We start from the raw sequence: 15,793 nt of genomic DNA on the forward strand, positions 1-15,793 counted from the left end.
CGGATGTCGAGTGGTTTTGCTGTATAGTCTTTGGTTGGAGGCGCTTTACCGTTTTCTTCTTCTACGAGGTAATACCACACAGCGTCTTGAGCGCCACTATGAGGTGAGGTAAGGCCGTACATTTCGAACTGTCCATGGCATTAAATAAGTTTGTGTGTAAATAAAGTAATTAAAAACATAAAAATGGAATATATAAAAACATATAAAATGGTTTTAAAGTACAATTATTTAAATTTATTTGATATATAAAAAAACACATTGAACTGATTTCACCAGACTGGTACTGTCCTAATATCTAAAATCATGGATAAAACAAACTGTACACAATTATTTTTCAAACTTATCATGATTCTCTGTAATATAACTGTCACTACCTTTGATCCTGATTGATATACGACCAGTAATAAATTAACCAGCAACATCACACAATGTAATTAAATGTCCAAATTATGTTTTATTTATATTAATCATTTACATGTATCCACAGCAGAATTCAAAAAGAACCCTGCTTTATTTCATCTGCAGTCCCATTACAAAGGAAAGGAGGGGCAAGAACAGACCATTCAGGGAGAAAACATAGAATGAAACCTAGCAAATATGTCAGCGGAGAGTTTTTGTTTTTAACAAGGACTGGGTTTTACAACATGTAAGAACATGCAAACATGCACATTTCAGCGTACACTGAATCCTTTCACAATTGCATCCACAGGATTTGAATATCTAAAGTTAACCAAAATCAAAGTTAAGATAATAAAGCAACAAAATATAAAAAGAAAATGCGCCCTCAATTACAAAAAATTGCTCAGCACCCATCTGACTTGTTTTTTTTTTTTTTTTTAGCTACAATTGTAACACAACTTAACCAGGGGATAACTGTTTGGGGGAGTGGGGGGGGGGGGGGGGGGGGCAAACTTACAACACAGGATTTACCACATTACTGTACAACAAGCTTTCAACTTAAAATTTCTTCTTCAAAGATCAAGGAGGCTGGGTCAGCAATTTTGATTTGATGAACAAACTACAAGCTGCACTGATGAGTAAAAGCCTGTAGACACACCCCTTTAATTATTATTTTTTCTCTCCAAAAACAGCTTCTGTAGATGTATGGATTTTGTGATCACAATTTGGTATGTGTGTATTTGTCAGCCAATCAATTACATTAAATGGACAACTGACAAATGGACTGTTTTAGGGCGCGATGGCTTGGTGTAGAATATTGTGGGAAAATCTAGAGGTGTTCCTCTGGCCAGATGTCCCGACACTTTTGTCCACGTTAGTATGAAGCAGACGTCACTCCAATCCAAATCACTACAGTCATTCTGTGGCCCAAATCAATGTGAGAGAACCAATGTGTGGTCTGTTTGCGTCATTTGTGTTACGGATTAGTCCACATCCTCCATGTTGCTGTAGGATGGCGCTTCACAATCTCCAGAGTGCGCAAAGACACCGGAAGTCACCTCCGCGTTCAACGTGGGCGGTCCTTCAGAGTCCAAGTCAGTTTCGAATAGCGACTGGCTCGATGCCTGCAAAACAAACCAGCATTGACAAAAATCAAGTTGGTTATAATAATCACCTTACATGTTGAGGGTGTAAAATTACTTCATACAAATGCATTTAATGACTAATTTTGACATTTTATTCTGAAAAGTACAACATTTTACATATATTAGAAGAAATATTTCAATGTAGGAGTATAACACAATGCATGTGCTCATCCATCAGTATATGGTTTTGCATATGTAGACTATGTAATTCTATGTGTGTACATTTAAAGGCAAATCAGATTAGACTCCATTGGGAAATCCCTGAGACCAGCATTATCTACACAATCACAATTGTTGTTTAAATTATTAAAAATAAAAAAAATCCCACCTAGACATTTAAGAGTGCCAAATAACTTCAATGTTCCACCAAAGACAACATAACCGGCCATTATTAAATTGAATATCTGTGTAATACACATGCTCCCGTGGCTTCCACCATCAAAATACAATTAAAAAGTAATAATAAAAAAACAAACAGTGCTTTAAAAACAGAAACAAATTTGACAAAGGCAAAAAAAAAGATTTGTCAAACACCATAAAACAGTGGTTTTCAAAATGTGGGAAACTGTATTATACTCTGCAGGGACGCCGACTATGCCACACTTTGAAAACCTTTACATAAAGCATTTCCAGTAAGTCACTTGTGAACATTAAAGGGGACCTATAATTGTTACAATCTTGTATTATCGTGTTAAACGATGCCAAAAGCATAAGATAATGAGGTTTGCACATTTGGAAGTGAGCCCTGCATAATAAGTTTGGGATGGCTCTGCACGCTCGGTTTTACAGAGTTTTTTCTAACAACGAGCTCTACTGACATCAATGCGACGAGTTGCAGATTCCCTGCGCTCAGTAAATGCGGCCGGTGTGCAGTAAATTAAACAGAGCGTCCATGGAAGTCCATGGAAACACTGCAGAAAGAGGTACGGAAACTGGAAGATCTAGAAAGCTTTATATATATATATATATATATATATATATATATATATATATATATATATATATATATATATATATATATATATATATATATATATATACACAGGAGCCCAAAACTCAATACAAAGTGCCGAAAATGAGCCTAGTAGATCCCCTTTAAACACATCTCAACTTTAAAGCAGACTTACATTACAAATTGGATTAATCAGACTGAATATATATGATGTACATACATAAACCAACAATAACAAATACAGACCTGCATTTATTACATCAATATGCCAAAAATGTGTGCAGACTCAATGAATAAAATGGCTTGGTTTGAGCAAAACCTGCCCTATAACGTACATTTTATACTAAAATCCTTAATGTTTCTGCTGACCTATATTCAATGTACATACACCAGTCACACTTTGACTAAGTCCAATATATAGAAGTTAACATAAGACTTTCTGATTAAGTCTGATAAAACCTGCAAAAATTGCATAACAGGACATGTCGCCAAGACCACATATTAAAACTTAATATTCATGTGCTGATTTTCGAACAATCATAACTTCGTCCACATGTTCTCCCCGAGTATACTATAAAGGGTTGATTTGCAATCCATCCTACTGGGGGGAGACCAGTGGTTCTCAGTTAATGTCTGCCCCTGCAGGGCACAGAAATGTTTTCACGCCCCCCAATTTGAGATACTATTGAGAAATTTATATTTATGTGAACTCAAAATTATAACCAGGAAAATGGGAGAGCTGTGAAGCATACAACGGTATTCAAGAGTTAAACTGCATGTTTAGTACAATAAATGTGTACATGTTGGCAGGTCAACACTAAAAGTACTCCCTGCCTCGCCCGCCCCATTATTTTGGGAAGCACTGGGAGCCACTCTGAAGAGTACAGTACTTTGATGCCTCAAAACTCAACCATCGATCCAGGATGTAATTTCTATGAATTCTGTTTGAGTGATGCAGTACCTCGTGGTGGAAACAAGGATTTTTGCTAGTCAACAGAAAACAAAAAAAAAACAGGAGGAGATGAGCTGATGTCAACTTCAGATCCTGGGTTCTTGTTAAATTGTCGTATCCTATCCTCTTGGAGAGTTTAGATGGAATACAGAGTTTTGAGGGTCCACGCACTATCAGAACTTAAACGGCTTATTTGACTTCCTTGTTTGAGCTAATAGGCAGCAGAGCCACCAACCCAATGACTGTTGCAGCTCAGGCCCACTTTGCTTTGTAAAGAAGAGGATACAGCAAATTCACCAAGAGGGCAAACACGGCGGCCAGGGTGCCCATGACAAAATAACGCACGCGGTCGTCATCAGGACTGCAATGATTGTGGCGCCCTTCCGCTCCTCTGTCTTCATCTTCATCTCCTGTCCTGTGCATTTGTTGTTGTTGTTGTTGCCGCCGTAGACCAGAGCGGAATACTCCATGTGGGCTTTCATCAAGCAACTCTTCCTCTTCTTCCTCCAGTTCCCGCCATATTAGAGAAGCCTGCGATTGCCGGAAACTGGTGTCAGCTTCTGGGAGAAAGGAGTGGTCTAACAAATACTGTCATTATGACTTGATGCACTTGAAGAAAATGCCTTGATTGGCTGTGAAAAGTAATGCTCAATAATCAACTGTTAATTTGAACGAGTCGAAAATGTGACACAATCATTACCTTTCTTGTTTAAAACAAAGAATAAAAGCAAACAAGTGAAGCACAGAGGAAATGGAACCTGTGGTTCAGAGTTTCACAAAGGCCAACTGTACAAACTAAAATGCAATTTCTTGATTCTTTTGTACAGGGTTGTTGTTCAGGAACAAGTCAATCACGGGGCACAGAGACCAAACTTTTTCCACTTAGGGCCAATAGAGAAAAAATAAAGAATAATGAGCTGAATTTCCCATGAGACACAACCTCGTTCAGCATATGAGATGGCTGAAGTAAGGTTCTATCCATAACATATACCCCAAACAGCAGACACCCAGAAACTTTACATAAAACATAGCACTAGCTAAAGTGTATTCAATATGTATTCACAGGACACAGTACAACTCTTGACGCCCTTCCAACTGGCTGACTGATGTGGTTGCCAACAAAAGCAAAATCAAGGCCTAAAGTAGCCATTGCGTGGACATTTACTTGTGAATTTCACCAGAAATATGAGAGTGTGCGATAGTATTTTGGAACCTCTGATCGTGGTTTCATTTGTTAACTAGTTACATTAAAGAACATACACCAGCACAATTCATCAAATCCAAAAAGGAGTAGGTAGAAGGAACGCTTATTTAATCCTACACCTACTCCATGTCCAATGGTAATATTTTTCACTTGTATTATTATTGTATCATTATTATACTAACTAATAATGGAGATGAGAAGGTTATTTTGACCACAATAAAGTTTTCGTACATGCGAAAATGTGACAAAACTAATTGGGTGTATTTTGTTAGGTGCTGTGGTAGAACACAAGTTAATGCTGCTACTTTTGTTTTGAAGCTTGCTAAGCACTGAACAGGAAGTCCATGCGGTGTAACTAACCAGCAGTTATGTTGCTACTGTGGTTTACAATTGTTTACAATACCAATGATCCGTTAATCATGGAAATTACACCTTTAAAGGGATAGTTCCGATTTTTTGACATGAAGCTGTATGACACCCCCATAAGCAGTGAAGTCCGTCAACAGCGACTCACTCCCTACTTTGTGTCCTGAGCCAAGGTATGGTCAGATTTTGGTGCTGAGGAGAGTAGTTCCAGCAACTTCCCCTTTAAGCAGCCACTTCTTTAATAACAAGAAGAACACTGTTGTTGTTGACATAAACTGAGCCGACTTAAAGAAAAAAAAAAACACACTTTTTGGGTGGGGTCATTTTCCCCATCATTCACAGACTTTCGGTAGCTCAATTCGCCGCCCTCACCTGACTGGCAGTAGCTCCCATAGAAGAGGGGGACTCTGCTCCGACCGGTCTGAGAAAGCGCAGCGGCCTCTCCACGGGTGAATTCCGTCGTCGGTAGAAAAGGACATAGGCGTAGCGAGTCACCACCTGGCTCTCTTCCACCATCGTGACGGTGCTGTCGTCAAACAGACGCCAGCCTGTTTGAGGACAAGTGGTAGGTTGGAAACAAACAGAGGAACACAAGTGAAGTGCTACGTTAGATGAACTCACCAACATCACTGCGCTGGCTGTTTTTGTCACTTGGCAGGCGAGCATATGCAGTGTAGTGGCCACCAATCATCCCCCCGTAGTGGTTGATGACCGCGTACAAGTCATAGATAGGTGGTTGCTGCATTTCATCCTTTTGGCCAATGCAGAACTTAGTGAGATCTAGATTCCTACAAGACAAAATGAGGAACTGAATCAAAGCTGCTACAAGGAATGCACGCAAAATTGTAAGTGCCAAAGACGTCTGTAGTCCTGGGCTGAGTTCTGGTCGGATTTTGTTGCCAAGGAAAATTGTTCCAGCTATTTGCTGGGGTCAGTTAAGTAAAGAGTTTGGCTTCTCAAAAAAACATGTGTTCAAAAGCATAATGCATTTGCATCACAAAAATGCCACCTAGAAAAAAATCTGACCTCTCAAAATGCTCTGCGTTATTTTCTCTGCCATCATATCACAAAATGGCGAGCGATCAATGAGTTAATCAAATATTCACCTGACAGGAAAGTCCACCATGTCGTTGATCTTGTCCCTCCAGATGAAGTTCCTAAAGCTGAAGCGTTTGAGCTGGATGATCAAGATGTTGGGAAGACGCCACAGCAGCAGCTGCTTGGAGGCCTCACGATGCTGCTGGCACTTGGGACAGTACCTTTGGGTGAGGAAAAAAGCCAGAAAAAAATATATTTTGATGTAGTGAGCATAAGAACTTGCTGTGCCTGCTGTAATGTTTACACACCTCAATGAGGTAATTAAAATATGAAGAGCCCTACCATGCCTCCTCTGGAGCCAGCACCTCTGGTCTGGTGAAGAGGTTGAGGCACTGCTCCAGGGTGAAATGTCCCGCTCGGGCCGTCTCGCTCAGAGATCCTGGATCCTCCTCGTACTCCAGGTCCTTGGAGCTCACCAGGACGTACTCCTTCAGCCGCTCGTTATTCTTCCACACCAGCTCCAGCGTTGCGTCTTCCGGAAGGTCGACCAGCATGTCTTCTGCAGAGGTGATTGGGGATGGGAAGAAAATATATAACAGACATAATCCAGATTATTCAAAGTTAAGTTCCTACCTTTTTCATCCAGCCTTTGTTCCTTGTTGTTTGAATCCAGCACAGCGATGTAGAACTGACCAGCATGCCCTGAAGACGTCTCATTTGTTTGCTGAAACCCTGTTACTGCAGCTGGAAAAAGGAAACAACAAAAAGGAAGGAAAATGAAAATAAATACAGATTTGTTCAACAAAAACAACAGCATCCATTACCTTCGGGCCGCACTGCCTTCTCACAAGAGGTTTCTTTTTCAACATGGGTGTCCAGAGAGCAGCAGGAAGTAGAGGAGATGGACTCAGAGAATCCAGAGTCTGACGTCTGTGTTGTTGAGAGAGACGTCTTGGAGGAAGCGAGGGAAGCTGTGTCCCCAGAGGTGAGGGGTGAGGCCCGGGTGTGCTCCGTCGGGGAGTCCAGCAATGGAGTGCCACACTCGGGTCCACAATCACTTGCTTCTACCGTAGTACTACTACCACCACCCATGGCTTCATCTCCTGAACCTAGAGAGCCTGTCGGTGGCATCGGGAGAATAGGAGATGGCTCGGGGGATGTCCTGCCAGACTGGAAAGGAGGCTGGAATACATTGACCGAAAACCTGTCCGAGGTGAATGGCATAATAGTAGAGTCAGTAAAATTAGGCCGCAACCCTTAACAACTGCTAAATAAGAAGCAAATTGTAAAGCACAATTTTAGATGACTAATATACCCCATCAGACATCTACATTTTCTCTTGCAAATTAAATTCCAATTTTCCAATATTATTACTCTATTATTCAGTATTGGTAAATTGCAGCTTTTTTGTACCTGGAGTAACCATGCAATAGTTGAGTGAGGCGGCTGTAGGACAGTCGGGATTCTGGTACGCTAACCAGGAAAGGTAGACCCACATTTTCAGTGTTGGGTCGACACACACCTTTGTGATTGGGCCAATGGGTCCTCTGACACTGTCTGGGATGATAGGATAGGATAATGGGATTAGAGAATGGAACTCATTTATGGCGTGATGTGGCATACAACTCACTGATTGCAGTAGCCCGCGCGATAGCAGCGAGTGCATCGCTTCAGCTTATCTTCCTCAGACACCGGGGGCTTAAGGCAGGAGGCACACTTTGAAATGGGGATGTTGGGGACTTGGAGTCTCTGTGTTGAGGGTGGGGCAAACAAGATCCTTTTACCTTTTGACACAGAAAATCATCTTTTAATCAAAATGTGTTTTTGTTACCTGCTGCACTCGAAGCAAAAACACTCTCTCCTTGGCCATATCTTTGGAAAGCACCTCGAAGCAGAACAACATGTCCGAGGACGACACAGTGTCTAGTGAATGGGAGGGCAGAAACATGCGCTGGAAGCTGTTTTTTGCCACCTGAGTCAAAGAAAACAAGCTTAGTCCAATCCTACTACAAACTTATCACACAGTGTTAAAGTTGTAATATGAAAGCACTAAAAGATGCTAAAAAAATCAACCAAATGTAGGTCAATTCAGTGGTGTACACCTCTAATGTAAGAGTTCTAACCTCTGCCAGTCGGAGGTTCTCAGGCTTGACTCTAACACTCCTGGAGATGGATTCAAGGACTTCTGCAGTGCTGGAGTTCTCCTTGCTCACACTCACCAAGAACTGACACAGTCACACAAATTTTTTTTCAAGAAAGGTCCTTTGCTGGAATCGTTTGGCATAGTTATTTTCTATTCTCACCTTAATGGGTTTCTTATGCGGCTCCTTGGCAAAGTAGAAAACGGAGAGCACTTTTTGTTTCTGTGGCAACGGGACTGGCAGGTATAGGAAGGGGTCAAAGGTTATAGACACCTGAGAATGAGAAAAAAACAATTACTGAATAGTGATTGCTTTCTTTGAAGTATGAACGTAAAAAGTACTATGACCTTACCTTGGAACATGTGGGGCAAACAAGCTTGGATTTGAATTGGCCTTGGAAGAGGTCTACAATGAACGAGTCATTTCTCATCTTGTGCCTCTGCCAGGCCTCCTCCGCCACCACCTGCAAGGAACACAAGTTTGAGCAAAAAGGCCACAACTTTGGACGATTCCTGATTCATTACCTCATCTAAGCGACCATCAGAGTCCACCGTCTCAGTGTACGGTTTATTCTGAATGCGGTTCAAGTCCTCATGGAGGCCATCAAGCAAGAAGGCCATGAACTCCTGGGCGTCATGCTGGGCATAGCCAGTGAACTGACTGGCTTTGCTGGCCACAATTGCCTATGTTGGGCATGGCCAAAGCAGAGGGTGACAACAATGATAATTTGTCACTTGTGAATTTACTACTGATGATATGGTACCTTCAGCTTTGAGGGTTGGAAGGCATGGTGCGTGCCTTTCCACAGTGCCCGAAGCAACACAGCAAAGCCAATGGCTAGCCTGCCTCCTGTTCCAAGCGGATTACTGCAGTTGATTTCTGCCTCAAATCCTCGATCTACATGGAGACCAAACGGAATAAAACACTTTCTTTTGGACCAAACATTGTGGTGAGATTACTGTAAATATTGACGAATGTATCCTTCTGTGTGTCTTCAGTTAAAACAAGTGTCATCAAAGTACCGTGAAAATAATCTCTGAGCTCTCTGGTGTTGGACAGAGATTGGATGACGCTGTTCATGAAGCAAGTGTTTCCGAGGTTGACCAATCCTGTGAACCCGGGCAAGCACACCTTCTTTTCCTCCTCTTCCTCATGGTGCTCATTGCTAGCGGGAGGTGCATGGGTCATAGGCTGCACCATGCAAGTCGGCTTAGGCTGATTTACAAAAATAAACCAAAAATTAAAACAGAATTTGGTCACAAATGTACATTTGCCGACTCACCGCCGTTACAGTCGGCTCTGGCTTGGTGATGGCGACATGTTCAGAGACAGTACGAGGAGCCACAGTTTCCAGACCGCTCTCCTCTACTCTGGGTGGCGCTTTGGGGGCTTTCGGTTTCTCCTCACCAACCCTGGGAGGCTCCTCCTTGGTTGGTAGGTTGTGCTGGCTGCTGCCTGGTTGGCTCTTTTCCATGCAGGTGGGGCTCGAGGGCACAGCCACCTTGGCGCCACCCACTGCACCTTAAACAGAGGACAATGGACCTTGTGGTTAGAGGAGAGGATATTGATTTTCTTTTTTTTTTTACACATGGAAACCACATAAAGCCGCAATGTGAGATTGCTGTTCATGTTACTTTTGTAAAAAAAAAAAAAAATTTCTACAAGTAGAAGCCTGGCAGCAGACCTTGTGTGGCAGGGGCCTCTAGACCTTCCCAGCGTTGGCTGTGTCTCTTCTTTAAAGTGATGTCCACTCGGGACGCAGTAAAGGAGTAGCTGCACAGCTCAGGCTGTATCAGGTTCCTACAGCAAGCACAGGACAGACACACACACAGTCTCTTGCCTCCAGCAAGTAAAAGATGCTTTCATTTCATCATCATGGGGTTTTGTGCAAATTACACATTTACCTGAGTTTGACCTGCCACTTGAAGACTGTGTTTGGTGCGTAGTCTGGATGAAGCCGAAGAAAATTAGCATCGCTACAAAATGAAAGACAAAAGAAGCTTTGTCGCTGGCTGCGTTGTGATTTTCTTTGAAAGTTTCAATCCGGTACCTTGTCTGGAAGATGAGAGTGAAGTCCTGCTCCCTGAAAATGACCCTAGCTGTGCTCCTGCAGATGCCCTTCATGTACACGTTAACCACCATCAAGTCTGTGCCTTTCTCGTATGAGTCGTTCTTCACAAATTTCACGTTTACCAGCGGCTCTGGCGCTGTGGTGAGTTAATATTTATATCATCACACTCATTTTCAGGAGGGTTAGAGAGACATTGCCAAGACTAACCTTCCTGTGGCTTTAAGAGTGGTGGCTCCTCTTTGGACTGGTCACGCTTCTCCTCTCCATCACAACTGCCTTGCATCTGGGTCAGACCTGCTTCGGATGGCTCTCGTTTGGCTGGCCCTGACTCTGTTCCGCTTAAATCCAGCTGCTGGTGGGTTTGAGTATCCTGCTGTGATTCTTCCTCTACAGACATTGTCTGTGGCTCAGAGACACTTGTGTCCAGTCTCCTTTCTGGAGAGTCTGCGAGGTTGTTTGAGGCCAAAGTTTTGAGGGAGTCACTTGTGCTTACAGGAGGTGCTGTTGGCTGCTTTTCACCATCCCGAGTTCTGGACTTACCCCCTGTGATTGGTGGGTCTTGTTGTTTCCCTGTCACCTAAATAGAAAAACACATTGGGTGCAATAGTCAACTACAGCTTGCATACCTTAGGCAATGTCCATAAGAATACGGATATTTGCAAAAATGCACATCTGCATGGTGTCAAAATATGCATGCACAGGCCATTAAGTTCAAAATTTAACCAATAAAGAGTCGTTGTTGATCTAAGTTCCGCCAATGTAAAGACACTTTGCTAAAAAGCAATATTACAAATAAGTTTCCAGGTGTGATGCTTCAACGGGCATCTTTACTCACCTGAGTCTTGTTGGAATGGTTGGCAGCAGCAACATCACATCCCTGTTTATGCTCTTGCTCGCTACTTAATCTATCCTCACTGTTGTCTCCACCTCTGTGTGTTGTTTGTGACTGCTCCACAGCAGGCGGGTGTGCGTGTGAGGTTCTGGTCTGGGCTGAGTGCGTGTCCCTTTCAGTAGTAGACTTGTCTTCCTTGCTGATCTGAGTAGGATGTGCAGTGGCACGCTTAGCACTGGGTTCCCGAGACTGCTGGCTGCCTTTCTTAACCGAGGCAATTTTATGTGAAGAACATGTGCCATCGCCAGATGATCCTGTTGTCGGCGCCTCTGCAAAGTCCATGGAGGTTTTGTCACACGGCTGTTTGTTTTTCAGGTGCCGTTTGACGGCGCGTTGAGCTTTGGAGCGTGATGCACCGTGTACAGGGGAGAAGGAAGCCTGAGGTTGAGACGGTGAGGTGGTCTTGAGATGCTCTGTTGACGCCAAAGCAATAGGACTTGTCTCTGCCCCAGTGAAATTTTTGGTCTCGACGGGTGCAGCCTCTTTCTCCTTCTTGTTGGACTATAAACAGGATGAAGATAAAAGATTGTATCATGAAGTTTCTCCCTTATGAAGGGCTGGCAATCTTAGTCAAATATATAGTCGGCTTACTTTCAGTGAAGGCCAAGTGTGAAAAGGAATCTTTTTGTGCAGGATGAGCAACAGGAAACCTCCCTTCTCCTTGTACTGGACTCTACTACAAGAGGCTTCTATTTCTTCTTGTAAGTAGCAGGACCACTGACGCTCATCTGAAAATAAATCACTTTGACTTACGTTCCATTCCTATTCTAGTTGTTGTTTGTGTGACTTAGAAGATGGCTATACCTGGGAAGTGCACATGGCAGTGAGTATCAGTGAAGGTTGTGTTGACATCCTCAATCCTCTGCACACTTTCGCCGCAACGTAGCCTGATGATCACTTCACTGGCGTTTTGTTTCCAGTCCACAAATACATCTACAACAAGAATATTTACAACAAATATTTCCAGTTTAAAGTAGATTCACATTCAACTATCTCGCTGTTTAACAGTGGCAATACATGCTACCATTTCTTGGTTTCATTTGATTTGCAGCTCTTTTAGGCGGCTAACTAGCCGGTTCCAAATTACTTATGCCCTCTGCTGGTGCTGACGTATAGCAAAATCCATGGGTCCATTGCTTCAAGACACACAATAAACCTTATTGACAGGAATTATGTTATAGGAATAAGATCCATCTTACAATTATGATTCAGATTGAACACTGAATGCATGAAAATCATGACAGTATTGCAATTATGATTTAAAGTGAAACAACAATTATATTAAGCTCAATGCATACATTCGCTGCCCATAAAGTTGTCTGCCTGAATACAAATAAACTAAAACAAATAAACTACGCTCCAAGGCAGGCAGTGAATGCGGTGCACCTGCTCGCTCTCATTCAGGCCATGCCACTGCAAACTCACATGCTCAAGCTGTGCACAGAAAAATTAGCATGGAGATAAACAACAAACAACAAAAATACCATTTTTCACAGTGAGTCCAAAGCAATGGAAGTCATTCCAAGTGAAATATCCCCTCCGATATACAGCGCCTCAACTTTGAGAACTTAAGCGTGCTGCTGTACGTATTTAGTCTGCAACACAACTGTGGAGCCTCTAGTTTCACTCAGCCCTCTCTCACCCCCCTCTAAATGTCAGGAACAACACTCAATCCTTTCTAGCTGGTTGTAATTCATAGTGTCACATTAGCTCTCTTGCCATACCGTCTTAAATCCCAGTGCACACAACGGAGCAAACTTTCTACGCATGCGCCAGTTTATTTGTTTGAAGCACAACATCAAAATCAACCATATTGTTGATATAGATATAAATTCGATTTGAGCTGTATCTTGAGCTGAGGGAGGGAAGAGGGAGGAGGGGCGGAGCAGCAGCCCGCAGGCTCGGTTGAAGCTAACAGGCTAGCACGTCTGCAGTGGAAGAAGCCAGCAAGGAATAAGCAGTAACTCACAGGAATTTTCGAATCCAGTGTATTACAAAATCATTTTCATCATCTTAAAACTCGAGGCAGACTCCAATATGAGGAATGTGTGTGATGTCTGCCGTGCTCCTGTTGCGTTCCCCGTGAAAGGAAAAGCAACCTTATCACATTGAAAAAACAGAAAAAACAGCTTTAAAAACCTGCTAGAAATGATGGATTCACCATGCCCAGCAAAGTTTTGAAGTCGAAATTATTTAGAACAAGCTCTACCACAAATATATATAAGGAAGTTACACAGCTGCTAAGCCTGTGAGACACGTTGGTATTGCTGCTGCAGTTTTTGTTTTTTTTAAGATAATTTGCACTCCTTACCTTTTTTGACCTCTGCAAGAATTCCATCCACTCCTGCAGCAGCAGCAGCAGCAGCAGCTCTCTTGGCCTCTCTGGACTCCTGGTTAGCTCTGTCCTTCTGCTTCTTTTTACTGGTACTGGAGGAGGACAGCTCTGCTCCGTGGCCACCGCCTCCCCTATGCTGCTGTTGAGCCCCACCACGTCGGCCCACCGTCCCAGAACCACCACCGCTGGAGGACATTTTCAGACACTTGGCACTAAGAGGCCGTCCGTCGCTGGAATCACTACCGCTGCCGCTGCTGGGGTCTGGATCTGAGGTGTGCCGCTTCCTGCCTGGCCCAGCTATCTTGGCGATGATACTGGTCTGAAATCTCCCAGAACAGAATCAGGAATGATGATGGGGAGACGGGGAACCTAAGACACAGGGTAAAGAGATACACAATAATGCAATGACCAGCAAGTGTGCACTGTCTCTGCGTCTCAATAATACCAATGTGGCTATATTTTAGCTAGTCCAATACCGCAGTATCATATATCAATACTGTTGTAATGTGATACAAGGCTTCCTCTACATGTAATTGATCGGGCGCACTGCCACGACAAAACAAAAGCCGCCACACCTTAAAAATGAGGTTTTTTGTTTGTTTTTTAAAGCGGACCTAATACAGTTAGGGCTGCAGCTATCGGATATTTTGGTAATCGAGTATTCTACCAAAAGACCACCACATAACTTCTGTTGCGGGGAATCCAAGCAATTATGCGGTCTAATGTCCAGACAGACGATCACGTTGGAATTAATATCGTTTATTGTACACAAGTGAACAAAATAATAGAAAAACAATAACAAACAATAATTTTATGTTGAAGCGATCACAAATGACTCCGTAATCCCAATCCAGAGGTGAAACAGTATGAACGTTTTATATATATTTAAACCATCCTTTACTAAACAAAAACGAAATATACACTCAAACCTTGGTTAGTGAACACCCGGTATAGAGTATTTTTCAGTTTACATAGAAAATCACAAAACATCCGTGTTACCAGAGCGTTAGCATGGAACCCAGAAGCCATCGTCTCCCAGCTTTGTTGCGCATTATGACATCATGAGCAGTTGACTACAGTTACACCACAAATCTATGCTTTTCTTATTAATCACAGCTGCATAATAGGTCTTTAATAAACTACAGAATGTTGCAAATGCTGGCATTTTGATAAAGAAGGTAAGAAACACTATTCAATTTAAGAAACAACTCATAACGCAAAAATGAAGGTGGTGTCCATATGGATCTCGCTGTCTCACAGTAGTCTTTGTCAATTATATATTTTGTAGAAGTGACGTTAAATTTAAAATCATTTAACTGTATTTATGTGACTTCTGCATGTGAAACTGTCATTGTAAAACAGTTTATTCCTTGAATCGGTTAGAGTTTGATGACGCCAACCAAGGTGCATGGGGAACATGCGGAAGCAGTAAACAAAATCTTAACAATTGCTAGATAATGTTAGATAATGTGTCTAAATGCATGGGCGGTGTTCATTTCACTTGCCAAGAATATTCCAAATGTTGTCGCCTAGGTTGTTTTTAGCAAGTTAGCAAAACAATTATAGTTTAAGGCCAAAATGCGTGCTTGTGTTATCTTTGCTGTAGCGTAGAATGACATAATAAATACAAACAGTAATTTATTTGAACGGTTGTAACCGGGGAGATAACCGTACCGTCCTTACAACATTCGCCGCATTAAATTCTATATGTAGTTTGGTCGCATTGGATTTTACGTAGCAATACAACTATATTGCAAATATCTGAATTAGTCAACATAGCAGAGCAATTAATCACTGCGAACGCATTATTATTATCATTAGCCTACGCTAAGCTAAAGCTAACCAACCATCTTGAGCAACAGCAAAAAGCTAACGCCAAGGACAAGAGGCTAATGTCATGTTGAAATATAAATATTGTACTTACGGGATGAGAAATGTAGAAACACTCCAATGTTTTCTTTGTCCACAATGGCCGGTGACTTGATGTGCGTCCTCCGGCCGGCTATTTGAGCTTCTTGGCGACAGCAGGCCGCACTCGAAACCCCGCAGTCCACGGTGCTTCTGGAATGTTCTCTCTTTTATCCGGGTCCCATTTCGACAAAGCAGTAATTTCTAATATATATGTGTGTGTTTCTATGTAAAGAGACAAGTCAAAGCAGTTTAGCGCATCTGTTTCAAAGTCAGCCTCTGCGGAATATATGTCTCACTTTTGTTTAGGGCAACATCCTGCTGCCGGGGACGAGCCACAAAACGACGGGCTACTTCCGCGATGGAGCGGTCATGTGACCTGCATCACTT

At 42.5% G+C, this 15,793-nt stretch overlaps 1 protein-coding gene across 5 annotated transcripts; it reads right to left on the reverse strand.

The window, feature by feature from the left end:
• Positions 1 to 434: 434 nt before the first annotated feature.
• On the reverse strand, positions 435 to 15,772 carry usp19 (ubiquitin specific peptidase 19). 5 transcript variants are annotated; one of them, XM_058084812.2, is made up of 27 exons: positions 15,420 to 15,772; positions 13,472 to 13,864; positions 11,965 to 12,093; positions 11,752 to 11,888; positions 11,104 to 11,661; positions 10,809 to 10,845; positions 10,476 to 10,712; positions 10,248 to 10,404; positions 10,102 to 10,173; positions 9,882 to 9,997; positions 9,480 to 9,718; positions 9,220 to 9,412; positions 8,961 to 9,094; positions 8,722 to 8,880; positions 8,550 to 8,660; positions 8,360 to 8,470; positions 8,180 to 8,281; positions 7,888 to 8,028; positions 7,687 to 7,805; positions 7,470 to 7,613; positions 6,881 to 7,260; positions 6,690 to 6,800; positions 6,399 to 6,615; positions 6,125 to 6,277; positions 5,640 to 5,806; positions 5,391 to 5,566; positions 2,852 to 3,979 (listed from the first exon to the last, which is right to left on the reverse strand). In XM_058084812.2, exons 2-27 carry the CDS (start codon positions 13,689 to 13,691, stop codon positions 3,701 to 3,703), a joined length of 4,599 nt encoding a protein of 1,532 aa, XP_057940795.2. In that variant the 5' UTR covers positions 13,692 to 13,864; positions 15,420 to 15,772; the 3' UTR covers positions 2,852 to 3,700. The 5 variants fall into 5 exon arrangements, with proteins under 5 accessions (XP_057940798.2, XP_057940796.2, XP_057940795.2 ...); XM_058084815.2 differs by lacking the exon at positions 2,852 to 3,979 and adding an exon at positions 435 to 1,523 and having other exon boundaries at positions 9,480 to 9,712; positions 10,476 to 10,845; positions 15,420 to 15,770; XM_058084813.2 differs by lacking the exon at positions 2,852 to 3,979 and adding an exon at positions 435 to 1,523 and having other exon boundaries at positions 10,476 to 10,845; positions 15,420 to 15,770.
• Positions 15,773 to 15,793: the final 21 nt, after the last annotated feature.

Source organism: Doryrhamphus excisus, linkage group LG17 (genome assembly GCF_037039965.1).
Source record: "Doryrhamphus excisus strain RoL-2023G ecotype Guam linkage group LG17, RoL_Dexc_Guam_v1.1, whole genome shotgun sequence".
NCBI classification, from domain to species: domain Eukaryota; kingdom Metazoa; phylum Chordata; class Actinopteri; order Syngnathiformes; family Syngnathidae; genus Doryrhamphus; species Doryrhamphus excisus.

Excerpts from the sequence above, each read along its gene's own strand:
- usp19 (XM_058084809.2), bottom strand. The coding sequence starts at position 13,691 with ATGTCCTCCAGCGGTGGTGGTTCTGGGACGGTGGGCCGACGTGGTGGG. Across the intron at positions 9,998-10,101 it reads AAGTGGCAGGTCAAACTCAG|GAACCTGATACAGCCTGAGC; the intron begins GTAAATGTGTAA and ends TGCTTGCTGTAG. Across the intron at positions 6,616-6,689 it reads ACAAAGGCTGGATGAAAAAG|AAGACATGCTGGTCGACCTT; the intron begins GTAGGAACTTAA and ends TCACCTCTGCAG.